The sequence below is a fragment of the Bipolaris maydis genome, assembly GCF_028858645.1.
Source record: "Bipolaris maydis strain C4 unplaced genomic scaffold PSV08scaffold_10, whole genome shotgun sequence".
In the NCBI taxonomy this organism is placed as follows: domain Eukaryota; kingdom Fungi; phylum Ascomycota; class Dothideomycetes; order Pleosporales; family Pleosporaceae; genus Bipolaris; species Bipolaris maydis.
In genome coordinates this window covers 271,845-296,592 of record NW_027093866.1, presented here as the reverse complement: position 1 = coordinate 296,592, position 24,748 = coordinate 271,845, and the positions used below count along the sequence as shown (strand labels likewise).

General features: G+C 50.5%; 9 protein-coding genes across 9 annotated transcripts; 5 read left to right on the top strand and 4 right to left on the bottom strand.

The window, feature by feature from the left end:
• Positions 1–1,200: 1,200 nt before the first annotated feature.
• Positions 1,201–2,216, top strand: PSV08DRAFT_353249 (heme peroxidase; the record flags this gene model as incomplete). Its single annotated transcript, XM_014228022.1, has 2 exons — positions 1,201–1,875; positions 2,025–2,216. 2 exons carry the CDS (start codon positions 1,201–1,203, stop codon positions 2,214–2,216), a joined length of 867 nt encoding a protein of 288 aa, XP_014083497.1.
• Positions 2,217–2,788: 572 nt separating this feature from the next.
• On the bottom strand, positions 2,789–4,415 carry PSV08DRAFT_183383 (carbohydrate-binding module family 1 protein; the record flags this gene model as incomplete). The annotated part of the gene is made up of 4 exons (XM_066091897.1): positions 2,789–3,241; positions 3,428–3,861; positions 3,909–4,183; positions 4,249–4,415. Coding segments are annotated over 4 exons (1,329 nt in total), but the record flags the coding sequence as incomplete, so codon positions are not given.
• A 4,013-nt stretch (positions 4,416–8,428) lies between these two features.
• Positions 8,429–10,947, top strand: PSV08DRAFT_410817 (Cupredoxin). The gene is made up of 3 exons (XM_014228024.2): positions 8,429–9,233; positions 9,284–9,480; positions 9,535–10,947. Exons 1-3 carry the CDS (start codon positions 8,488–8,490, stop codon positions 10,794–10,796), a joined length of 2,205 nt encoding a protein of 734 aa, XP_014083499.1. The 5' UTR covers positions 8,429–8,487; the 3' UTR covers positions 10,797–10,947.
• A 337-nt stretch (positions 10,948–11,284) lies between these two features.
• On the top strand, positions 11,285–14,417 carry PSV08DRAFT_410815 (uncharacterized protein; the record flags this gene model as incomplete). Its single annotated transcript, XM_066093872.1, has 2 exons — positions 11,285–12,028; positions 13,596–14,417. Exons 1-2 carry the CDS (start codon positions 11,309–11,311, stop codon positions 14,415–14,417), a joined length of 1,542 nt encoding a protein of 513 aa, XP_065948769.1. The 5' UTR covers positions 11,285–11,308.
• Positions 14,418–14,979: 562 nt separating this feature from the next.
• PSV08DRAFT_372377 (uncharacterized protein) lies at positions 14,980–15,931 on the top strand (the record flags this gene model as incomplete). The annotated part of the gene is made up of 3 exons (XM_014228026.1): positions 14,980–15,631; positions 15,683–15,764; positions 15,826–15,931. 3 exons carry the CDS (start codon positions 14,980–14,982, stop codon positions 15,929–15,931), a joined length of 840 nt encoding a protein of 279 aa, XP_014083501.1.
• PSV08DRAFT_205528 (uncharacterized protein) lies at positions 15,829–17,886 on the bottom strand (the record flags this gene model as incomplete). The annotated part of the gene is made up of 2 exons (XM_014228027.2): positions 15,829–16,352; positions 16,827–17,886. The coding sequence occupies 2 exons, from the start codon at positions 17,884–17,886 to the stop codon at positions 16,273–16,275; spliced, it is 1,140 nt and encodes a 379-aa protein (XP_014083502.2). The 3' UTR covers positions 15,829–16,272.
• Positions 17,887–18,896: 1,010 nt separating this feature from the next.
• PSV08DRAFT_183269 (uncharacterized protein) lies at positions 18,897–20,111 on the bottom strand (the record flags this gene model as incomplete). Its single annotated transcript, XM_014228028.1, has 1 exon — positions 18,897–20,111. The coding sequence occupies one exon, from the start codon at positions 20,109–20,111 to the stop codon at positions 18,897–18,899; it is 1,215 nt and encodes a 404-aa protein (XP_014083503.1).
• A 251-nt stretch (positions 20,112–20,362) lies between these two features.
• Positions 20,363–22,221, bottom strand: PSV08DRAFT_363635 (glycoside hydrolase; the record flags this gene model as incomplete). Its single annotated transcript, XM_014228029.1, has 1 exon — positions 20,363–22,221. Exon 1 carries the CDS (start codon positions 21,989–21,991, stop codon positions 20,363–20,365), a length of 1,629 nt encoding a protein of 542 aa, XP_014083504.1. The 5' UTR covers positions 21,992–22,221.
• A 743-nt stretch (positions 22,222–22,964) lies between these two features.
• On the top strand, positions 22,965–24,372 carry PSV08DRAFT_226252 (uncharacterized protein). The gene is made up of 2 exons (XM_014228030.2): positions 22,965–23,354; positions 23,405–24,372. The coding sequence occupies exons 1-2, from the start codon at positions 22,977–22,979 to the stop codon at positions 24,254–24,256; spliced, it is 1,230 nt and encodes a 409-aa protein (XP_014083505.2). The 5' UTR covers positions 22,965–22,976; the 3' UTR covers positions 24,257–24,372.
• The last annotated feature ends 376 nt before the right edge of the window (positions 24,373–24,748 follow it).

Below are 24,748 nucleotides of genomic sequence, written 5' to 3'. Positions count from 1 at the left end.
AACGTCAAATTCAATACTCTTCCCGAGCTTGATCCCCACGATGCTAGTCAAATTTATGGTTGAAGCTTAATTCGACATCGATCTGCAATCTCGCTTGTGCATCGCCCAATCATGCTGCTTGGATATCCGATCATTCGCATCGGAAAATAGATATAGAACATGGGGCCCTGTTATGCAGGCATCCCAAGCGGTTTCTTACTTGGCGAGTGAGGCTACCAAGCACGCCAAGTAATGGCATGGTCGCGAGAAAGACCATTGCAATCGCTTCTAGAAAAAGCAGGTTGGCACTCAGCATGCCCGGATCTGAGTGATACCAGTTGCTAACACAATCGCCTTTTGCAGAATAGGAAACCACCCCATTCCGTCACGTCAAAACATTAATTTCCCAGCCGGTGGATGTATGCACATGCAGAAGCAGTCAGCCGCTATCGAAATTACAAAGTTCGACAGGCTCTCTACGATGATATCCTAGAATAGGCACATTCCACTATGCCACTCCTTGATGGTCCTACGTAAGGCTCGAGGCTTGGCCATTACCGGCCCGATGCGCCGTATCTCACATCGTACATTCCGGATCAAGTGCAGGTCAGCGCCAGTACTATGAATAAGCCGGTCGGTTCTACTCTCCACGCTAGTAGTCGCTTGAGTGTTATAATATTAGTAAACATCCACCAATGAACCTTTGTTGTTCGCCAATGCTACGACACGCGTCGTCAAGGAGAGTGTCTATGAAGTCAGTAAACGACATAGTCAAAAGAGATCAAAGACGTGGATTCTATGTCGAGGTAAGTGTATATAACTTGCGAGTAACATAGGAATCTAGCTAGGATGGAGTGAGATTGATTCCCCGTAGGGAAGGTTGGGTTAAGGGCCATTATGATCTATTCGTCTTACCATTTCCATGCTTTCTGTCAGCATCCCTTGCAATGCGTAGAAACATCCTCACCAAGATGACTAAGAGAGAACCCTGTAGATCGAAGGAGTACAGGCGCTACCAATACTCACAATGGTTTCAACGTCGAGTGAAGATATATAAATATCGATTTTTAACTTCACTCTTTATTAGCATCAATCAGTTTTGCCCTTGTTGCACTGCGGTCAAGACATGTTACATTATCAATGATTCCTCATACAAAACATCTTCCTGTTTTTCATTTTACTTGATCTAATTTCCTTCTATACTCGCTCCTCTTTACAACTATGCGTCCCACCATATCCTTAGCCCTGGCCGTCCTCACGGCAACAACGCGCATCTCAGCCCTCAACCTCCTCCCACGCCAGAGCGCCTGTCCCTCAGTCTGGACCGACGTCGCCGCCTCCTTCAAAAAACGACTAACCAGCTGCGGCCAATTCGCCCATACCCTCATCCGCCTCGCCTTCCACGACTGCCACTCAGGCTGCGACGGCAGCATCCTCCTCACCAACGAATGCTCTTACACCCAAAACCGCGGCCTCAACGACACATGCAACACGCTCCGCAGCATGCGCACCCAATTCAACGTCGGCGCCGCCGACATCATCCAATTCGGCGCCGCCCTCGCCATCGCCGCCTGCCCGCTGGGGCCCCGGGTACAAGCCTTGGTGGGCCGCCCCGACAGCACCCAAGCCGCGCCTGTGGGCTCCCTCCCGCACAGCAGCGACTCGCCCGAGAAGCTGGTTGCGGATTTCCGCGCCATAGGCATCTCGGCGCAGGAAATGATTGCGCTGCTCGGCACGCATAGTGTCGCCGTGCAGCTGTTTGATGACCCGAAACAGGCGGGCAAGTCGCTCGATAGTACCCCCTCGACGTATGACACTTTGTACTATAATCAGACCAAGTTTCGGACTGCGCCGTATACGCTGCAGAGTGATTTTGAGCTCGCGCATTATAATGAGGTGTGTGTTTGTGCTCTCTCTTTTCCCTTCTTCCCCCCCCTCACCTCCCCCCTTTTTTTCCTATGTTATCTTTCCCCTTTCGCTACTTTAAGGGTTTTTTTTTCGCTATAGAAAGAGGATGAAATGTTGACGTGAATGTTGAAATCTAGACGGCAGATATTTGGGACTCGTTTATTAACTCGGCGGATCTGTGGAATCAAGTTTTTGTCCCCGCGTGGTTCAAGTTGTCGACTGTGGGGGTAGACACGAGTAATTTGCAGGATTGCTCGGATCTTGTTCCAGCCAGCAAGACGAAACGTCGTAAGAGCGTGGATGGAGTAGTGAGGAAGTTTAGGGGGTGAGGTTGGGTAAGATGATGGGGGGTTGGGTTGGGTTTACGAGTACCTTTTTTTGTCTTTAATCGTAATGCTGATGACCAAATCATTGTGTCCATATGTCTCATTCATCTATGTATTCTTGCCTTTTCAATCCCCATGTCTTTTGTTGGATCGAAACGATGCAACAAGAGTTTTCTTGAACGTTAACCTAAAGCATAGCCAGTATCAGTACAAGCAACATTAAATTGTGCAAAAGGTTCATAGTTCTTAAGAGGTCTAGCTTCGTCGATCTGTTTGTTTCGAACAGCTTAAAAGTGCGCAATATAGGTAATACTAAACGACCACACCATTGTGCTAGGACCACTTCTCACCCAACAATTCAAGTTCACCGAGACATGCATAATCCCTTCATGACTGACACAACATCACAAGTTCACTCACACATGCACACCAGAAGCTCAAAGTAAATATGCAAAAGAATTCGTCATTCAAAATAAAAACATCGCTACAAGAATCGAAGAAATCACCATCAAGGCTAAAAAGGTGTTATATATACACAAAAGATGTTTTATCCCTCTATTCATGGGATACATGACTTAGAGTAGAGCCTCAATCATGCGGCGGATCTTGGCCGCCTTCTCGGCGCCGGCCTCCTCCTGAAGGAAGGCAATGAAGGTCTCGAGGGTGTACTTCTTCTCGCCAGCGCCGGCAGCGGGGGCGGAGGGGGCGGCGGAAGGAGTGGCTTCGGGGGTGACATTGGTGGGCTCAGGCTTGGGGGCTGGGGCATTGTCGGAGGGAGCGCCAGTGGAAGGAGCGTTGTTGGAGGGAGCGCCAGTGGAAGGAGCGTTGTTGGAGGGAGCACCAGTGGATGGAGCGTTGTTGGAGGGAGCACCAGTGGATGGAGCGTTGTTGGATGGGGGAGGCTGAGAACCGTTGTTGGATCCAGACTTGACGCACTGGAAGTAGTATGGGTTCCACTGCTTGCACTCAAGGCCTTCAGCACATCCAGTAGCACCCTTATAGTTCATGCCACCACACTGGTAGTATTCCTTAACAGGGCCGCTGGCATCACCGGTAGGAGATGGGCGGACAACGGTCGCCAAGGTGGTAGAGGCGACGGCGCTGGAAGAGGTGGCGACAGGGAGAGCAGAAGAAGTGCCGTTGGTGATGGGGTAGGGGGCGGAAGTCTCAGCGGGAGTCTCAGCAGGGGCAGCAGAGGGCTCAGCAGCCTCGACGGGGCTGCTAGGGGTGGCAGCGGGAGTGGAAGCGGCAGCAGGAGTGGAAACGGCAGCAGACGAAGCGGAGGCGACAGGAGCCTCGTCATCAGCAGGAGCACCGGCAGCAGGAGCACCAGAGAGGGTGCCAAAGGTCAGGAGCGAGGGAGTGGCCTTGGTGCCGCCAGCAATTAGCTTAGGACCAGGGGCGGGGTAAGAGTCGAGGTCGGCGTGGATAGAGAAGCCAAGACCCGGGCCAGTCTTGCTGTAGGCCTCAGGGAATGTGACACCCTTGGGCACAAGAGTACCGCTACCAGTAACAGTAAGCTGGTAGCAAGTGACGTAGTGCTGAGCACCACCAGCAGGGCTAGCGGCGTGAAGCGCAATAGCCTCAGCACGGAGGAGGTAGTCACCAGCGGCGAGCTCCTTGGGGATGGTGAAGCTGAGCTTTCCGCCTAAATTTATGTCAGAGATGTCGAATGTAAAAGCATGAATGGCGTACAGTTGTAGTTGAGGTCCTTGGTACCCCAGAAGTCGTTGTCTCCCTGAGACGCGGCTGGGTTCTTGGCCCAGGTGTTCTCGTAGATCTTGAAGAACTCGCTTGAGCCATCGGCAGTGGCGGCGTCGTCAACTTTGGACAGGTATGCAAGGACGGGTCCCCAATGAGCACCACCAATACCCTCGGTCTTGCAGTCACGGCTGTTGAACTGCTGGTGCATTTCAATGGTAACTGTGTCACCAGCTGCAAACGCACACTTTCCCTTTGCGGCAGCAGGGCTGACGTTGCCTTTAACATTGCGTTAGTATGAAAGATGGCGGTGAGACAAAAAAGAGGTAGAGACATACACTGAAGAGCGTTGCTGGTGTAGTCCTCGATGGGGCTGTTGGTGGAAGGCAGCCTGGCGCAGGTGCTCTCGAGATCCTTTCCATTATTCCAGATCTGTTGGAAAGTGGCGTGGGCGTTGGCCATGGCAGCCAAGGCGGCGATGGTAGCGACGGTCTTCATCTTGTATATGGTAGTGGGGATGTAGTAGCGATGGTGTTGAGAATGAGTGACTGGTCAACCGAGTGACGAAAGAGTGACGGAAAGAAACAAACAAGCAGAGAATGACGAATCTTGCAAAGAAGGAATGTCCAGCGCAGCTGCGTTAGGGTTTCCATGGGTGAAGGGCAGGGTGGTTTATATTGCTCCGCGTGGGAGTCAGTTTCTGCTGAGAGGCCGAGAACCAGTTAGCACAGGCGTGTTTAGCCGTTTCGTCCACGACGCATCCAATATCCAGAGCGGCACAGGGGGGCGCAACGTGTTTGAAGCAACGGGCGGGAAACATTGTCAAAGGAACACATGCTATGCCCTAACGAGGCGTCGGCGGGCCACGACCAGGCGGGCGGGTTGGTGGTGGAGAAGTGACAGATGTTCGACGTGGTCTAGCGCCGGCAGCCTTTGACCAATCCAGACTAGCCTTGGTTTGATGATGCTATAGGCGAGATTTCGGTGCACTGCAGGGGCTCCCTCCCCATCCTTTCAATCGTTGCTGGTACGTATGTATTTACTGATTCTACAACACAATTTCTGTTCCTATGCCATGTATGCTGATTCCGGCATCTGCGGTGTCATGCCGGATGCTGCACAGTGGGTGGCTTGACGCAGCCATCCAACGTCTAGGTACTGTGGAACAGCCGGTAAGCACCCAAACCTAGCTTTCGCCGGCCACGTGAAAGGCTCTGGTTGCCCGTAGCCATGATGCCATGACCTTGGGCGGGTGGCTTTAATCATGGGCTATCCTATGCAATTTTACAGGGCTGCGCCATGAGTTGCACTGCGGGCCAAGACGTAGTGGCCTGATCCCACAGACAGAGCTGCTCCACGACCCCAAACTGCACAAGCTTGCCGTTCGTGGGTCTAATACAAAAGGGCAAGGCTATCTCCCAGTAATACATGACGGCATATTCCAGTTCTGACAGGAAGATATGTCAATTGGGGTGAAGGGACATATACATGTTCCGCGCGCGCGAAGCTGAAACGCTGCGGTGGATCCAGACGAAACACCATGTGAAGGATCGCTTCATGGATTTCCGTCCTTTGTTAGCGCCGACATGTCGTTCACATGAGAGCGCATGAATAGCGGCTAAAATGGACGGTAAAGTACATCCCACACCAACCGCATTCTGACGACCATAGACTTAGCGCTGTTTCGTTCATATTGTTTTAGTCTTCGGCTTTACTGAACCTCTTATTTCTCGTAGTACCATCGCAATGGCAACTAAGATTTCAGGCCTACTTTTTCCTATGTCGAGAATATTGTGCAATAATCATGTCTTTTTGAACACGGCCACATAATATGGCGTTAACAAACCGATCTTTGTGAAAACCAAACGCGCTTGACTACGCTTCTTGCCGCAAATCCGCAACAGCATAAACGACCTTCACACTAGCCTAGCCACCCGTCATGTGATTGAATAACTTGCGACTTTCCCAGCACTCCCTTGGTAACCGCTTGGTCGAAATAAATGCCAGCCCGATAAATCGCTCAGTCCCAAAACTAGCAGCCCTCTAGCAGTCTTCTCTAGGATCCTATGGCTTGGGTATAGAGGAAACTATCCCTTCATAGTTCGAAATCTCCGAATAAGTGGGTCTGCAAGCAGTCTGTTGATATTGAATAATAGGGCAAAATATTACTCCGATACGCTATATTTGGCATTTTGCAAGTGGGAGATTGCTCCCAACAAGTCTCCTCCCGTCGTCTCTCATGATAACTCGAAGGATTTAGGGGTCAGTGCTAAGGAACGTCGATTCCACCAGGAGTGCCCAACTGGCGAGAGTGGGGGTTTGATTATATGCCAATAGATCGATATTGACTTGGCGTTGCGAGCCATTAACTGACAGCTTTTGTAGCCACTTCCCCCCCATCTTTTCGCAATGTTTTCTAGGCCAGACACTCCCACTCTCAGTAATCCTACAAGACTCGCACTCTTCTCGATACCCGCCGTACTGAACACATCAAACACTGGATCAAAAAACTCTTCAGCGGAATCAAAGCGTCGGCGGTATAAGCCTGAGACACTGTGAAACTGGCTGCTATGCGGTGACTTGTTGGAATAGACCCATCCAGACTGATGTCGGGGTTCGGGAAGATCGCGGAAAAATACTACGAGAGAAGTGCACGGCGGATCCCGCCATAGACCCTACTAAAGCCTGCGCTTGCACGTCCTTATGTACGCGGCAAAGTGGCAGTAGTGGACGACACGCAAGACGTGGAAGAGCAAGTTAATGGCGGCTTCTCAGTTGTTCGCCACAACAACCATCAACCTATGTACTTGCGGCTGGACGTGTGTCTTGCAACTCAAGAACTTATGAACTCGTCTCTTGAATAAGCGGTGTCAACTGTCCAGGCTCGCGCCCACTCCACCCCTTTGACACACGGCCACATGTCAGATCACGGTAACAGCCGATGTCATTCACAAACACTCAGCATTCTGAAACAGCGGTGTTTTTCAAAGATCGATAAGAAGACGTAATCATGCCTGGCGATGAGCTGAAGTTGTGGTGGCGAGATTGACAGTTAGAACTCTCATAGAGGCGCTGCACCAGAGGATTGGCAGAAGTTGTGGTGGCGAGACTAAGAGTTCAAGCGTACAGAGGCGCTGTACCAGAGGAATTGGCAGCGAAAAGCACTTGTTGCTATTTGGGTACGATGCATTGCAGTCAGACCTGACATTTGGTAGCGTACCTACGGACAAGCCCTGGCGCCTAGCCATTAGATATGGGAATGATGGTAAGTTATTTGCCCAACATGCTAATATAGTACCAGTACACTAGGCATCCAGAGCACTTCGCCTCACTAGCAAGCGAAGATGTGGCGCGTCAGCATCGGCTCTTATGCATTCATATCACACGCCGAGTACTTGGTGCCTGGCGTTAGACGCAGGGGGTTCACCATACAGTCGTTTTTTTTTTCAATACGTAAAAGATGGGGCAGTTGGACAAAAAGCATACCAGCGAGATAATTCTGGCTGCACTATCTGAGTGGAGATACCGCCCGCAGTAGATGTTGACATCGTTGACACGCCAGAGTAGTTGAAGGATGCTGGGTAGTCGGGCTCCGGCCCCTTTCATGATCGTCCGGTGCACGGCTAGGCGAAGCTTGTTTTCACATCTCAAACAACGACTTCTCGGCCCTTTTCTTCTCTCGCTGCGCCATTGGGCTTTCTGCATCGCCACAAACTCGAACAAGCCTCCATTCTCGCAGAGGCTTCGCGGGCTGCCGTTATGACAATTCCCGCAAGCTTCCGGCGCCCCCAAGAAATACTACTCCACGTCCACAGCAATACGAAACGCCCTATTTGGACACTGGCTCCCCGCCAGCCGACGCGACCTGGCGATCACGAGTGTCACGGTATACGACTCTGTTCAAAAAAAATATACTTTACGATGTCAGCACGTTGGGTTGGTTGTGAACAGCTTGTTGTGCTTTGATGCGCACGCAAGCTTGTGACGTTGGCGACTTTCAGCCTCACGTTCGCTTGTCCCTTGATGCAGGTACCGGCACTTTATGCCGTGTATTTCTTTTGTGACGAGCAACGATAAACGAAGCCACGACTTGAGTCTCTGCAGATCATGTACTGATATACGTGGTGTTAGTATTGGGTGGCTGATCTCGTGTTCTGCAAAGGGTTAGACGTCTGTGTGGCGTTCCATGGCATCCATATGGATGCTGAAAAAGAAATTCAACCTCGCTTTTCTCTTGATACCATTTGCTGATAGCGTCCACAGGGCGAAGATCGCGCCTTGCTACATCTCTGGATTTCCTTTTCGAGTAACTATTCACGATACCAGTGTCTCAAGTCTCTATCCTTCGGGCTTAGCCTTGGGCGGGCCGTATACGCAGTCCCATAGTTCAACAAAGGAGATGGAGTTAAGGCAAACCTCAGCTCAGAGATGATCATTTATAGATGGCGTTGTCCCTGAAGAAATCGATCGACCAGGCCAGTTTCTTTCCAATACAGTCACTCGTTTCTTTTGTGGTCGTTCTCAGAGCAAGTGCCCAGCCGTTGTACTTGTCCCATCTGTTTATTGCTACGCCATGGTCGCCTACAGTCCTTACCTTGCCGCAACGGCATCCATTTCTTCTGTGTATCCCGCAGTTACACCTGCCGAGTTTCGCGCCCCGTCCGCCTGTAATGTTGTGACTGCTACAGTCACAGAATACGCGACCGCAAGGCCCACTACCAACCCTCATGGACATGGCGGGCCTTACTACAATCCTTACAACGACGAGCCGCTTCCATTTGTTTGGCCGGGCACACCTTCTCACGGTGAACTCTACCCTCCTCCTCGGCCTTCCGCTCCTTTTCCATACGGTGGTCCAGCAAAAGACTCGTACGATGGGCCATGCTGGATCCCCAAGGGCACTGACAAGCTCATCCCTGCTCTGCCTAACGTTGAGCAATGCGGAAACTCCCAGTGGGGTTCGATCGACTGCCCTCATCTCCCAATCAATGGCCTCCCAGGTGGCCACACAAACGGCTCGTATCCATTCCCTACCAAGTCCATTGTAAACCCTCCGTACCCTACTGCGGGAGGTCATGGACACGGAGGTCACGGGCATGGAGGCCATGGGCACGTTTCCTCTAACGCGACCAACACCTACACCTCTGGACCCACTACTACCCCTGCGCCAGATCATCTTTGTCCCACTATGCCTGACACTGGCGTGACGAGGACTTATGATCTTCATGTGGCCTACCAAACCATTGCACCAGATGGTGTGACCAGGAATGGATTGACCGTCAATGGTCAATTCCCTGGACCGCTTATCGAAGCCAACTGGCATGTACAAACCTTGATGTTTTTTTCTTGCTCTCGCTAACAGCTTACAGGGGTGATTGGATTCTGTGGCGAGTTACCAACGATCTTACCGACGAAGGCACTACCCTACACCCGCACGGTCTTTTACAGACGACGACCAGTTGGTATGATGGTGTCCCTGCGGTAGCCCAATGCCCCGTTGTGCCCAATGGCGGCTACCAGGAGATGTTGTTCCGCGCCGACCGGTATGGAACATCGTGGTATCACAGTAGGTCTATAAGAACCGGCTAGTCCATTTTGGGCTTCACGCTGACCTTTTCAGGCCACTACAGCGCTCAGTACTCTGGCGGTGCGCATGGCCCGATGGTTATCTACGGCCCCAAGCATGAGGAGTATGACATTGATATCGGTCCCATCGTCCTTGAGGACTGGTTCCATGCTGATTACTACTCATTGGTTGAAGGTACCATGGCCGGAAGATTCCCTCCGTCAAACAACAATCTGATCAACGGACGCATGAACTATCCGTGTGCCAACACGACTTTGCCTTGTACTCCCAACGCTGGTGTAGCCAAGTTCAAGTTCCAGTCTGGCAAGAAGCACCTACTCCGTCTCATCAACACTGGGGCCGAAGGAAACCAGAAGTTCAGCATCGATGGACACGTCATGAAGGTCATTGCAGTTGACTTTATCCCCATTGAACCATACACCACCAACGTCGTTACCCTTGCCGTCGGTCAGCGATCTGATGTCATCATCGAGGCAACTGGAAACCCCAGTGACACTTTCTGGATGCGCTCTCAGCTTGCTCAAGGATTTCGCTGCACACTTACCGATGGTATCTCGCCAAACGCCCTTGCAGCTGTTTACTATGAGGACGCCGATACCGATGCTATCCCGCAGTCCACCTCCGATGTCACCCAAGCCCAGCTCGAGCAATGCAAGAACGACCCCATCGAACTTGGTATCCCGCTGTGCAAGATTCCTCTGGAGGAGCCCGATCATGTCGAGCGCGTCGACTTTGAGTTCCGCTCCAACGGCACAAACTTCATCTGGTACCTCAACAACAGCACTTACCGCGGTAACTTCAACGACCCCACACTTATCAAGGCTTTCAAAGGAGAGACAGATTTCCCGGCTGAGTCAAACGTGTACCAATTCCCCGGTGCTGAGCACGTCCGCATCCACCTTGTCAACCACGGCATGATCGGAGGCCACCCTATGCATCTCCACGGCCATGACTTCCACGTCCTGGCTGAGGGCTACGGCGAATGGGACGGCACCGTCACCAACCCCGAGAACACACTCCGCCGCGATGTCCACCAGATGCAGAATGCACGCAACGTCAGCGGCGTCGTCGAGCCTTCGTACATGGTGCTGCAATTCGTGCAGGACAACCCAGGTGCCTGGCCTCTGCACTGCCATCTAGCATGGCACGTCAGCGGTGGCTTGTTCATGCAGATCCTCGAGAGGCCAGACGATATTCGCAAGCAGGATTTCGACGAGGATGTCTTCAGGCTCTGCGATGAGTGGGATGTCTACAGCGCGTCGACTATTCTCGACCAGATCGACTCGGGATTATAAAATTTGTAGTATATACCCTTCTTTGTACATTGTATGCGTTTTGGAGATTTGGTTGCATTGAAGCGTGACGGGGCCTTAAGATTCTCGTAGAGAGGTGGTTTATTGTTGTATAATTGTATCATGTTTTGGCCCGTATCTACCTGCTTATGTGTTTAGTGGTCTTGAGTTTTTGGTGATGGTTTACAGGTGATGCTGCTGACGAAACAGGACAAAGACATGAGCCGTATCTGGATCGCTAGCATGATGTTGACAGAACTTGTGGTTTGCGACGCATCATATGAACTCCGACTATCGTTGTAAGGCGCAGATTAGTACTAAGAGGGACCAATGCAACATCGCAATTTTAAAATTAATAACCTAGGCTTAAATAGGACGCACTGGTGAGTTGGCCAGTAATCAACACTTCCTAATTGGGTAACCATCTCATGTCTCGGCGAAAAGCACCTTCAGATGAGGTGTATGCACAAGATGTACACACTCCCAGCAGTAATTCAAGAGGCGGAGAAGCAACAATGAATGCAACACCACAACACCTAAAGGTGTTGCTTACTGGCGGCGCGCGAGGAATTGGACGCGGTCTTTTGCGCCATCTCTTGACCGCCGGCCATGAAGTCATCATACTCGACTCTAACAAAGAAGAATTAGACCATGTGAAAACGCGAGCGCAAGAGTGGTCCAACGGGCGAAAAGAACACTGGCACGCCCTTCACTGCGACCTCAGCTCGCGCACACAACTGAAAGCTGCTGTCAACGAAGTGGATCAAAGATTCAACGGGAAGCTCGACGTCCTCATCAACAACGCATTCCCCACCCATCTCAGTTTCTCAGAAGACCGCAGCATGGAAGCCCAAGGAGAAGACAGGGAAAAAGAATGGGACTTGCAACTTGCAGTTGGCCTCACAGCGCCCTTCCTACTCAGCCGCCTATGCGTCCCCCTCCTCGCAAAAGGAAACTCGACCCCCAACTCCCCCGGCACAATCATCAACGTATCCTCAACCCGCGCCTACCAAGCCGAGCCCGACCATGAGGCGTACTCTGCAGTAAAAGCAGGACTGCTCGGCCTAACGCAGGCAATGTGCATCTCGCTGGGCCATCGACATAAGATCAGGGTTAATGCAATTATCCCCGGGTGGATCCACGTTATCAACGAGAGCAAAGCTGGAGATGAAAAAAGCATGGGGTGGGAGGAAGGATTGACTGAGCAAGATACTGCGTGGCATCCTGCGGGGAGAGTAGGCAGAGTAGAAGATATTGCTAAAGCGGTGGAGTATGCGGTTAGCAATGAGTTTGTGACGGGCCAGGAGATAGTGGTGGATGGGGGTGTGGGGAGGAAGATGGTGTATCCGGAGTAAGAATACTAAGCTCAACGGTCTACGTATTACTTGTGTCTTTTGATCAGCGGTTGCATAAAACTGAGCAATCTTGTATGGGGCAGATAACAGGGTCAAAAAATAAAGTACTTGGGAACATAAAATATGGCTGTGCGGGTGCGCACATGCGGTAGCGGCCCGAGACGCATTGATGGACACCTGTAGGGCGCTGGGTGACTTGCTTTTGTTTGTTGTTTACCCTGTGCCGCGTGTGTTTTCCTTCTCATAGTGAATGCTAGTTTATTTTTTGCGCACAGAAAAGTGTAGTCTAGGATGCTGGAGTCTGGCAGTGTATATTTAAATTTCTAATGAGGCTTCATAATCAACAAGGTCGGATTTCCGCTAGAGTACCCAGCCAGGCAAAACCTAGGAAATACCATCACAGATCGCTCCTAGTACTGCTGAATGATAGAAAAAGGTATGCAGTATTAAGAAATAGGAGCTACTTCGCCAGTTGGAGTTGAGAACCGAAAAATCATATTGCATTGCTGACGCAATAGAGATGGAGAGAATGGGTTGCTACACGGAAACAATCCACAAGCTACAAATCCTCATTCACTTTCACTATAGGGTCCCCTCTGCAACCGTTTGCTTGGTGCTCTGGGTAGCTGCATGGTCACGTGCAGCCCATGCTCCTTCCCGTTTGCACACCTAGAAAAGGTCGCGCTCACTGGCCCGTCACTACACTCTGCTTCAGTAACTCCCAAAAATTTGGATGTCAACTACTAGTTCTTTTCAAATTGATACAACTCCATAATCCAAATTTTCCTTTGCAGTGTAAGTTTTTGGCTCACACCAAGCATTGGATCCTACTTGGCAGCTCACAACACAGGTCATCGCAGACAAACAACCAACAGCTCTACTGCCGAGTCACCAATTTTTGAGGACTCCGCTCGTCTTTTAGGATACGTAGTTCCGATCAACCGAGTCATGCATGCCTCCATTCCCAACGATAAGTAAGTTTGCTCAATACATTACGGTGTAACATGATATTTACTGCTATGTACGTAGAAATGTCTTACCCGTTCAGCTGGGTCAGGCTCCTCATACAGCTACAAAGACCAGTCGGTACAAGACTGCGAAGAATGTTGAGCGCCCAGATATCAAAACCGCTCAACCCGGAGACAATCAAATTCAAGAGCAGGCAGCCGCCACTATGAAGTTGCCAAACCCCAGGAAGAAGATTAGAAAGGCATCCCGCGGAAAAGCTGCCAAGGTGGAGATTGTAGCTGAAAAGGCCGCTCACCCGGATGCTCGATCAGTCACGTCTGCTGAATTGCTTGACTTAGACGCTAGAGTGCCAAAGGCAGTGGCTCTGTCCTTGGACTCTTCTACACTACCTTCCCCTCCGCTCTCGCACAAGGAATCAGACTTATTGACATCGACCGTCTCAGCGCTGAAAGCGTACAGCGACCCGTCATGCTCTGAGGGTTCGTCCACTACAAATGTCGACCAGTGCTATGACAATCTTCTAGAGATGATCCGTCCTCAGCGTCAAGCTCTCCTCACAGGTCCGCGCATAACCATTCACATTGGCAACACATCTGTCGCAAACATCTACAAGCGCTCCGCGATGGCTGCATCTTCTGTTTTGCACCGCCACTTCACCAACCACCCAGACTCATTAGAGTACCGGTTCTCGCGCGGCCAGATTCACCCTGGCGCTGTCCGTCTACTACTTATCAAGTGGATGCGTGAAGCTTGCAACGAATTCGAGGCTCATGCCGTACCATATCAGAAGACCTTTTTCGAGGATGTTGCTGTTCTACGTGCGGCTCGCTTGTTAGGTATGGAGAGGTACTGCCCGCATATCCTAGGTGCTTATATCACTTACCTCAAGAGTGAACTTCCAAGCTATGAAGAGATTGTTATCATTGAGCAGAATGCGACGTCAGACAAGGATCCACTATGGACTACCATGGTTAACCATCTCTGTCATGAACGCTTCAAAGGCCTCATCCCTGATGCAGATGATTTTGAGGAGTTCTTAGAGACGCATGATCGCCTCAAAACGGCAATGGAAACCGCTGATGCATTCTTTGCGGGCTATGCAAAGAGGCATGCGAATGCCGGCGAGAGCGAGCGCCGTCAGCGCCGTCAGCAGAATGAGGCCGAGAAACGTGCGCGCATTGAGCGGGAGAAGCGTGCGGTTCATTCTCTAAAAAAGAAACTGGGTGAGGCTGGCTCGGGTCTACTGACTGTCACAGCCGACGAGGCGGAGATGCTGCGTGGTCGTACCTACACGCCCTAACGGAATGAAAGTACTATGCCTGATTTTACTCCTGGGATGTGCCTCATGGAATTGCTCTCACGATTTTGCAGAGAGAAGAGAAGACGGGCAGAGGACCGGTCATGGTGTAATTAATTCGGAATCGGCATGGTCAATATTGGCTGTGAACCAGAAGTAGGCTAGTTCAAAGGATAAGTTGTCTTTCTTCTAAGTTTGCCTTGCCATTCTGTCGTCTTAAATATCAGCTATTGAAATGGGCGTTTAAAGCAGTCCCTCGCCTGCAAGTCGCAACAGTAAGCGTAACAAGATACAGAATTAAGATTTGTGCTAAGACGCTAGAGACCATGTGTCGCATTATATTGGCTGGAAGGGCGGGTGATTCTCCCAGGTTACGAATTAGCCGACCGGGTAGCGCGGACCCGACCCCTCATTGGCTCGGTGCTGGCTATACAGATATGTCGCATCATCGCAGCACCTCATTCCTCCTGCCTTACTTGCCATTGCGCTGCTTTTACCCTCTCAAAAAACTGCAATTCCTTTCTTTGATAATTTTTTTTTGCGACTTCGCGCCGCCAAAAACATAATGGTGACGACACGCTCACGCCCTCAAGGCGACTTCCCCATCGCGGAGCCATCGCCTACTAAGAAGACGCCACGATCGCGCAACTCGACCGCGTCGCCTGCGCCACCAGACTTCGGCGCGTCTTCATCTGGCGCAGCTTCTCTGGCCAAACGCGCAGTCTCGAATGCTTTCGACGAAATCAGCCCTCCTGCTCCCGCCGCAATTGACGAGCCAACATGGTGCCATACAGCCTCAAAAGTGACCCTCGTCTGGCTGTCTATATCATGGCCCCTCGTGCTTTGGGATGTTCTCTACATCCTGTTGCGCCCACACACCATGGCTGGAGGCAAGCTTCAATGGCCACTGTGGACACCCTATGAAACTTATGCGGCCATTGATTACGTATACGGATGGCCCGGATGGGAAAACCATGATGGATTCGGCGCAGCACAGGGCGTGCTCAATGCCATTGAACTCATTCTATACGGACTTTATGCCCTGATTGTATACAACCACGGTCAGCCCGCTGCTGGAGGTACTGGTGTGGAGGCGAGCAAGGACAAAGGCGGTTTCTTCGCCGGCGGTATCAAGGTGCGAGGCAAGTCCGGCAACCGTGCAGTCCTCATTGGCTTCACCGCTGCCGTAATGACGCTGAGCAAGACAATCTTGTATTGTATGTATACACAACTTGCGATTTAGGAAAATTTCATGTTAACAGAAACAGACTTCAATGAGTACTTTTCCGACTTCGCAAACATCCGTCACAATGACTGGTTTACGCTCATCTTTTTATACATTATTATGAAGTGAGTCGCTACTTTTCTACCCTGGATATCATCCTGTACATGACGCTAATTATGTCCACAGCGGCCTTTGGATTATTTTTCCTGCATACATGGTTACTGTATTTGGAACTGACATTATTACCGCTCTCGACTATGCTTCCGACCCGTCGTCCAAGAAGCGGGATTAGTTTTCAGCACAGCCGGTTTTGCGCCTGACATTTGATTCTTCGCCTTTTTCAGCACCTTGCGAGTGACTGTGAGGTTTCGACCATTGTGAATGAATCTTTGGCATGTGCTCGTCGTCTCTAGACACAGTAGTATCGTCAATAGGTGGAAAGAGCCCCTTTCAAACGCCATGATAAATGTCATCTCGTTCTGCGACAGTCTGTTGAAGCCTCGTGTGTATGGGAAAGACTGCATTGTCTTACATTGGCTAGTCACGTGTACTAAGATTACTCTGGTTGACAATCCCAAAGGCTCAACGGGCCATTGGTATCTGGCACAAGATCAAGGGGTGTTTTTTTCATGTCTAGTCTTCAGATTCTCTGCCGTCAGAACAGCTTTCGCATTCGTATTCAGGAAAATCCATCGAATAGGGCTTTAAGTCGCCTGAATGCGACAGTCATGCTACCACGAGTTTAATTTGAGGTATGGTATAGCTCCCACCAGTGTCTTCCACCAATGAATCAATTGCATGAAAAGTTTGCACATGCTGGGATGTAGTAATTGAGTGAAGTTATTTTCCTTCAATGAGTAGATCTCTCGCAGTACCTCTATTCTCATAACTCTCTATCCATTATTTCATTAATTATACTAACTTCATACTTAATACATTCACTCCACCCTTATCCGTCAACCCACTCACCCAATTCCTAATCCCCTGTATCCAGACACCCCCATCAGACTCTCCTTCCCACCCCATCCCCCCCCCCCCCCCCCCTTACCCATCAACCGAACACCAACATAACAAACCTCACATCACACCACAACACCCCTTACCCCCACACATTCCCCCTTTCCCCTCTCCGCCCCTCTTAACACCCCGCCTCCTCCCATCCAACTCAGCCACACTCCCCGCCATACCGAACGGCCCCTCATTCCTCTCCACCACCGCCTTTTTCCGCTCCAACTCGTCGCGGCCCGGCGTGCTGAAGACGCTGCGGTGCGCGCGCGCAGTGTGGACGGAGATGTTGGAGGAAGCAGAGAGGGGTTTGCGCGGTAAGGGTGCAGTGGGCGCGGGACCGGGTGTTCTGGCGCGTTGGATTGCCGGGGCTGGTGCGGATGGCTGATGTGTTATATGAATTGGTTGTTGATGTGAGTATGAGGGCTTTGGCGCGGCTTTTGCCTGGCTGCTGTGCTGCACTGCGCGTGTGCCGTGTTGGTGCTGTGTTTGCGCTGTAGTATGGATAGTAGGCTGTGGGTTTCTGACGCCGGGATTGGAAGTGTACCGGTTGCGGTTTGGGATGAGGATCGGGGCGGACTTGGTACGTGGGGGTGCGGCAGTGGTTCTGGAGCGCGGTTTGGAAGCGGATTGGGAGTGTACGGTTGGGGTTGGTGTGCCGAGAGGGAGGTATGCAAATCGCTTTTGTGATGCTGTCATTGGTGTGGGTGTATCAGGACAGGCGGCGAATATGTCCATGTCGTTTTGGTCATGGTGTTCGGTTTGCTTGCTTGCATCCTGCTTGATGACACCGCTTTCTTCGTTTTTGTCTTCTTTTCGATCTCTAATCGACATCCTACCCCGCAAAGATGTTGCTGGTGGCGTACTGTATGGTCTGCTTCTGTGACTCTTACTGTGATGTTTACGCTTGACGGGTGACTTTCTACCTGCCACTTCGCCGCCTCGCCGCAGTCCAGGCATGTTGGTGTCCACTTCTTCATGCTGAAAGCCTTGTCGTGCGTGCTTTGTCTCGGCGCGCTTTTGTAGAATCTCCATGCTCTTGGGTCGCATAAAGAGGTGCTCTGCCGCCCCTTGCGACGTTTGACTCGGCTTCTCTAACTTACTGCAACTCTTGCTCATGGGATTGCTCAAGTCATGCGGTGACGAAGGCGTGATGGCACGGATTGTCGGGCGACCAGATCCAGGGCAAGCAGGGCTCTGCGGTGCAGAAGTAGACGGACGCGGATGGAAATATGTAGACATGATGCCGTCGATCGTCGGATCTGAAAAAAAATATCAGAAACTTGTATATTGAGAGTTTTGTGGCAAAGCGTGCCGAATATCGGAATCAAAAGACTAAGCAGCTATGGGTTGGTTGCAAGGAGCATCCTACGTCCAATGGTATAAGAGCAAACGGAAGCGTTTGCGCGCAAGTTAGAACATGAGTGAATGCGGTGCCGGGACTGTCTTTTTGTAACCCTACTTTCTTATCTTTTTCTTGATTCAATGCGAATTGGCCTCATCTGCGTGAAGGTGTCTAAGCTTGTGTTATTCTCATCATTGCAGAAAAGTGATTTTCCAATGCTGTAGTCACCAATGGAACATGAATGGCAGCATTCCTACCAGTAAACTCAGCAAGGAATCTGTTGTATATGAAACTTGGAGGGTAAAGTTTTCTCCCGAAGAAAATTATAACACTGTTACACGGCATACGTCATTGTGTGGCTTCTCGCAGGACGTGGAGCGTGTATGTACGACGTGCGATAATTTATATGGCTTGCTAAGACTGTTCATATCGAAGCATACAATCTTTGCTAAAAGGGTTGTGTTTGTGACAGTTTCACCTGTAGGGAGTGCTCTGGATTTGCTTGGAACCACGAGTTTGGGCCACTAGGCATAACTGAAAGGTCGTGCAAACTTTGTTATTTTCTCAGCATGTAAATACATAAAACATGTGTCTGCTCCAGATTACGAGACACGTTCCATACCATGGACTCTCTTTACTTTTGAAACTAAATTTCAACGTCGATATATACCAACAAAACATATGCACATCCAGACTTGATATGTCAATCAAACACATCATCACCCAAATCACGTTTTCCTTCACATTATATCGGAATCTAGACCATCGATCTCCACGAATTATAAAAAAAGAAGTAGCACAAAACTCCTTCCAAACAACCATGACCTCTATCTTTGCAATACTCAAACCCACAACCAGCACCCCCTTATTACTCCAGATGAACACAGCTTTTTTTCCAAGCCCTCCCTTACATAACCAAACAACACATGCAATCACGCCCACCTTCCCCCGCATGTCCATCAAACTCCATATCGGGATAGACGCTCAGTATCTGTTCTCGATACTCATTTACCTCCCTCGATAGCCCTTCACCCGGATCCTCAACAGATGACGTGGTTTCCCGCACCAAATTTCTCGTCTCGTCCCGCGCCCTTCCTCTGCGTTCATTTCGCTGCTGGCGCTGCCGGCGCTGTAGTGCGAGGTCGTCGTAGGAGCCCCAGGGGGGTGGGCGTGGGCCATTTTGAACATATGTTGATGAATGCAAGGATGGCACAGGGTGTAGTCGCGAATGTGTCCGGTCTTGCCGGAGAGGTTCCATGCCGTCTTGATGAAGGCGTCTCTGAAAGGTGGTCTCTGGACTTCGAGGTGACAGTTGGGCATTTGGGGATTTGAGGTCTATGTCTTCGAATTGATCTGGGCTGCCAGCGGTGGCCTCGTCGAAGACTTCTTGGTAGTATCCTGGAGAGGTTTCGTCATCTCTTTGCTCGCGTATTTCATCTGCTGGGTTCATTTTTTGTGGTGGACATTGTACACATCCATGTTCGTTTGTCGATTCTGGTCGGTCTCGATTTTCATGCTTGACCTTTCCTAACGGTACTTGAGGCAAAGGACGATAAATTATGCCCAATGCTCTCCTATCCTCAGAAACCGGCTTACGTAGTATATTAGGTCTCGTCAAACGATCAAAGTTTTTGGATGGTTGCACCCGTGTAATTGCCGGGTCAAAGTCGTACGCTGTCACCTCATCTTCAGCTAGTAAGTAACTGCCGCATAGGTTGATAGGTTGTGTAATGTGATCTGAAGTTGCTGGCGAAGTGCTTCCAAGTAAATTCCTGTGGTTCATCCTTTGGTTTTGTTTCCTAGGGTAATACTCTGCTGGAACTGATAACGGAAAGTCGACTTGCTTGTCCGGACTGGATGTCGCAACTCGAGTGAGGGAGACTACTTGTTCAGAAGTGTCGCTAATTGAGGTTTGCGCACTCATATCGATCTGCTTTTGATAGACCTTCCTCACCCGTAACGGACTTGGGACAAGATCCTCTGGACTTGGCGGACGTGATGAAATCTCCGTGTCGCAGTATGCTTGGTATGGCCGAATTACTGGTGTATCGCGAAGCAGAGATAAAGCCTCATTCAGTGTAGTTTTGTTCGCATCATTTTGCATAAGTTGATTGTGGTCCATGGCTTAAGGGGTCTTGTGAAATGATAATAAAGACAAAGGGAATGGTAAAGGTTGTTGAACGGAGTTGATGTTACGATACACCCGAAGGTCAACACAGGGTCATTTATCTCTATGAGCGCGTATTACTACCATCAATGTTTCACTGATGTTCATGGTATGACTCGCCTATAGCATACTGTGTGATCAATATCGTTTCGAGGTGAACTGGAAGTGGGAGTGAAAGGAGGCCGTGAGGCCTGTGCGCCATGACCTCAGATGCCGAGCGTGAATTGGCAGTCTTGCACACCTTTCCTCAAACCCTGCTCAAATAGCCAGGTGAAGCCACCCCTGTATCCGCTCTCTCTGATACGCTTCAAAATCCAAAGTTCGAGCATACCGATTTTGTCACCACGTGTGTCTCTCCCCTCGAAAAATGTGAGTGCATCTTGGAACCCAACCTGCCAGCCATATTCGTACTTTTCGTGTTCATACTGCCCATTCGGATCTACGCCGGTCCAATATGCGACGTGTTGTTGAAGAGCGTTTTGAAATAGTCCTGCTCTTTCGTGTCGAGCCCTTTCAATCGCCTCATTCCTCTCATCAGCGGACATGGCAGTGTAATTTGGCGGTACAACACTTCCATCTTCTGTTTTAGCTTTGAACCCCCATTCACCACCCGGCATCCAGTCCATTTTCCAAGTCCAAAAGAAGCTACCACCAGCTCTCTCCTGATATCTCTTACTTTGCGCTTGACCAAACTGTTTCACGAGTTCCTCCTTTGGCACTTCACCACCCTTGGCCCATGAGTCCTCAGTCATGACGCATGAGTACTCGCCAACAATGGCCTGAGCTGCGCCGCGATCATGGACTGCGCCTTCTTTGCCGTCTAGCTCTCCCATTTTGGTACCAGCCTCTTGAATGATTTGCTGTGGAGACTTGGCTTTGTCGTTGTCTGTAAAGGCCCAATAATAGTGCGTATCAACGACGACTGGGCACTGCGGGTAAGAGTAGATTGAGTTCTTTTGGAGACACCAATCGATAGCTTTTGTGAAATTCCAGCCATCGGATATGATGACGGGCATTTCGGGATCAATGGCAGATATAGCGTGTATGCACTCATCGTACCACTCGTACATACGTTCACACTCCCACTCAGCCTCATTGACGAGCTGTATTCCAGCAATTTCCGCCCCAGCTTTTGTGTCCTCGGCGATGAACTGGCAGCAACGAACGCCTAGAGAGCGGTTGAAAGGGTTGCCCCAAAGTTCGGCACATCCACTGTTTGTCCCAGAATGCTCCTGCGCATTTGCGCCCCCTGGAAGGGCATGTAGATCGATCAGAACTCCAATGGAGCGCTTTCGTAACCTTTGAATGAGATTGCGAATGCTGTCCCATGCTCCAGTATAGATATCGGCGTAAGGTTCAAAGGGCGTGCCTTGTGTGAAGACTGCACCAGGCAAGTCGTAGTAGCCGATGGGTAAACGGACGGTAGTACATTTGGCTACATTAGCGAGCCATCCGATGGCATTTTCGGAAACGACATTGGCCCAATGCTCCTCAAACTTGTTTCTCGTCTCATCGATGCCGATCCTGTCAACCCATGCCTTGACTGCTGCAAGCTCACTGGAGCCTTCTGCGCCTTCAGGAAAGCGAGAGTGCTGGAGCCAACGCTCGATGACATAGACAGATCCAAGGTTTGTGCCATGGTGGTAGCGATAACGGAGGATGTCTAGTGGGGTAGGATCAGTGATGCCCTGCTTTTGATTACCCGCCCCATGCCCATTGAAGTGCTGCGCAGGGGGACAATGTGTCTGCTGTTGGTAATGTGAATTACTAGAATCGGCATCGTTCTGGGTCAGGTTTTTGAGCTCGGACTTGGCTTTCTGTAGGAAACCTCTCATTGTGAAAAAATGGAGCAATTTTTAGATAGCATGCACACCAGGATGATCAAGCCTGCTCTGCTCCAGTAAGACGATTGCAGCAGCGGTAGGCTTTGTATTGGGACGCAGAGTATCAGACACTTTCTGACAGAAGAGTCAGTTGAATAAATGTGTCGGTCTGGTATGAAAGTGCATGGAACCGAGACATGGTGGTGCCGAGTAACCGGGTTGGTGTGGTGGAGATGACGTAAGGTGGAGAGTTGGAGACCCGTAGGCTGGCGCGTTCTACATGTGCAGGTGCATTGGGACTACTAAGAGGCCTATCTTATCGCGAAGGGCCATTGTTCGGCAAGTTATCCCCCCTGTTACTCTGATGTGGGGATAGACTACCTTTTGCTTGGCTGACCCTATATCTTGGAATCATGTCTAGACATTCTTTCGCTTGCGAGACTGATCAGATCTGAAAGCAAGTGCCCATAGTAGGACTGGTCCTATGTAGGCATCTGATGGCCGAATGGTTGGTTGCATGTTTCAGGTATTACTCAGGATTAGCTTTGGGACCATAGTAGCACCGTCGGGGACGACCCAATCCAGCATTTTGTTCTTGCGATCAACAACTGTGTGGAGCTTTGTCTACAAAAACAGGACTGCGTTAACGAACACACAATGAGGAGGGAGATGGTGATGAAGATAAAGCGAAGACACGAGAGAGAGAGTTAGGCCAGGCTGCAATCCCGCCAAGCTGGACTGGACCCTGACGTGCCCCCCTCCCCAACCGCGTCGGCTCGTGTCCGTGATATGCCCTCCCCAACCCCGACGCGCCTACTACCGCACTACCATCTGGAAACGCATTGTTTGTTTTCATCCATTTCTATCGGTGGCTGGGATATAGTACAAGCTGTCCCTCAGTCACATCCAATCGTCCCAGTCAGACCATTATCTTGCAACCCCACGCGTCATCTCTATCAACGCGTCGCAGGATACCGAAGACTGCAGCAGCAACAGCATGAGCGCCACAACGCCACACAGACCGACCATGGCCGCTTACCACACGCCTTCGCAGACACCTTCGCGACGTGTGCTGGGCAATATCACTCCAAAGGCCTTGAATACGCCTCAGACCCAGACAAAGACATATGAATTATCCCAAGCCCCGCGAGCCGAAAGCCCATTGAAGCACGTTACCCCAAACACGCCAGCCCACTTTGTCGACAAAGAGAACCTGACAACGCCCAATGCGACCGTCAGGAGCAAGAAGCGGGGCATAGAAGAAGTCGAAGGTGCCGAGATGGCTGGAAGTGCAAAGATGCTTGCTCACGCACGCGACGACAGCCCCTCAAACACCGGTGTGCGCTTAACTGCCGACGCGATCCAAAAACACACTGTCAGTACCCTGTGCTCAGCGCCTCTTCATGTAACTGACAATTCCTATAGGAAAACAACCCAATTGGACTCGCAGATCCCGGATCGCCTACCGAACGCGCCACGCCCTCACCTTCACCCGAGCCTGAGCCTGAACTAATCCAAGCATCTCAAAAGAGCAACCAGTCCTTCTCCGACTTTCTCAACTATGAAATGTGCGCCAGCCAAAAGAGCGACCCAGGCAGAGAGCAAGAACGTCCAGCTGCATTAGCGTCTGCCCCACCAGTTGCAGAGTCAAAAACCAAGTCACGGGCGGAACAGTTGCGCACGCGCCTCAAGTTTGGCCTGTACAAGGTCAAGACAAATCAGGTCAACAAGCGTGACGTGGATATCATTGCCCCATACGAGGCCAGCGCGCTGTATTCATCCAACACGATCAACGCGTCGAGGTCAACAGCCACGACATACTCTAGCGAATCTCAAGGCACTTGCCGAGTTCCCAACATTACCATATCCTCTCCCCAACGCGACCAAGGACCAGTCTTTGTGAAAGCGAATCTCGACCCGTTTCGACCCATTAGCAAACTCGGGCCCGCTCCAGTTCAATTTGCACTGCCTGCTGGTGGTATGAATTCGTCGCGTACTTTGCAACAATATGACATCACCTCCTCACCTCCCGCTGTTGAGCTGCCTAAATCCGCTACACCCGAACAACTCGTGTCGCCGGCTCGAAACGGAGACCACTACCAGATGAATGCTGGATCAGGGATGCGAAATGACGAGTATAGGGCAGGGGAGTCTGCACGAGAAAGATTGCAGCGTCTGAAGCAGCAACAATATGTGGGAGATAGCCTGTCAAATAGTATTGGGGTACAAGGCGATGCTGCGGAAGGACTCTTACAGCTTATGCAGCATTCCCGATAGTAATGGCAAGAATCATACCTTAAAAGATGAGATAATCAGTTCACGTGGTTTCCTTCGCGTTTACCTCGCGACATCCACTTGTTATGAATAACGACCAGTAATACCAAGATATTCTTCCAACCTGGATCTCCCATATCCACTCATATCCTGTGATTAACATGATGACATCGCCTTGGCGAAACCCAAGTTTGTTGACATGCACGAACGCACCTTAGCGTTACAAGTCCCCATATGTAATCATTCCCGAAAACCACATTACGAAACAGGTAATTATCAGTATATGCACATACACAATAAAACAAGGAAGTCTGATCCAAGAAAACCCCAGTTCTTGTTGGGCCCTGCCAGGTCACATACATACGCATGCAACATGTAGTTCCTTCCGATAAACATCCATGATCCAACAATGACGTCGCACATGGCCCTCACAAAAAAAAGTTCAATGAAGAAAAAGAAACAAAACATGGGAAAGTGAAACAAGCGTAATGCGAG

Excerpts from the sequence above, each read along its gene's own strand:
- PSV08DRAFT_410817 (XM_014228024.2), top strand. The coding sequence starts at position 8,488 with ATGGTCGCCTACAGTCCTTACCTTGCCGCAACGGCATCCATTTCTTCT. Across the intron at positions 9,234-9,283 it reads CCGCTTATCGAAGCCAACTG|GGGTGATTGGATTCTGTGGC; the intron begins GCATGTACAAAC and ends AACAGCTTACAG. Across the intron at positions 9,481-9,534 it reads TGGAACATCGTGGTATCACA|GCCACTACAGCGCTCAGTAC; the intron begins GTAGGTCTATAA and ends TGACCTTTTCAG.
- PSV08DRAFT_226252 (XM_014228030.2), top strand. The coding sequence starts at position 22,977 with ATGAGCGCCACAACGCCACACAGACCGACCATGGCCGCTTACCACACG. Across the intron at positions 23,355-23,404 it reads ACGCGATCCAAAAACACACT|GAAAACAACCCAATTGGACT; the intron begins GTCAGTACCCTG and ends CAATTCCTATAG.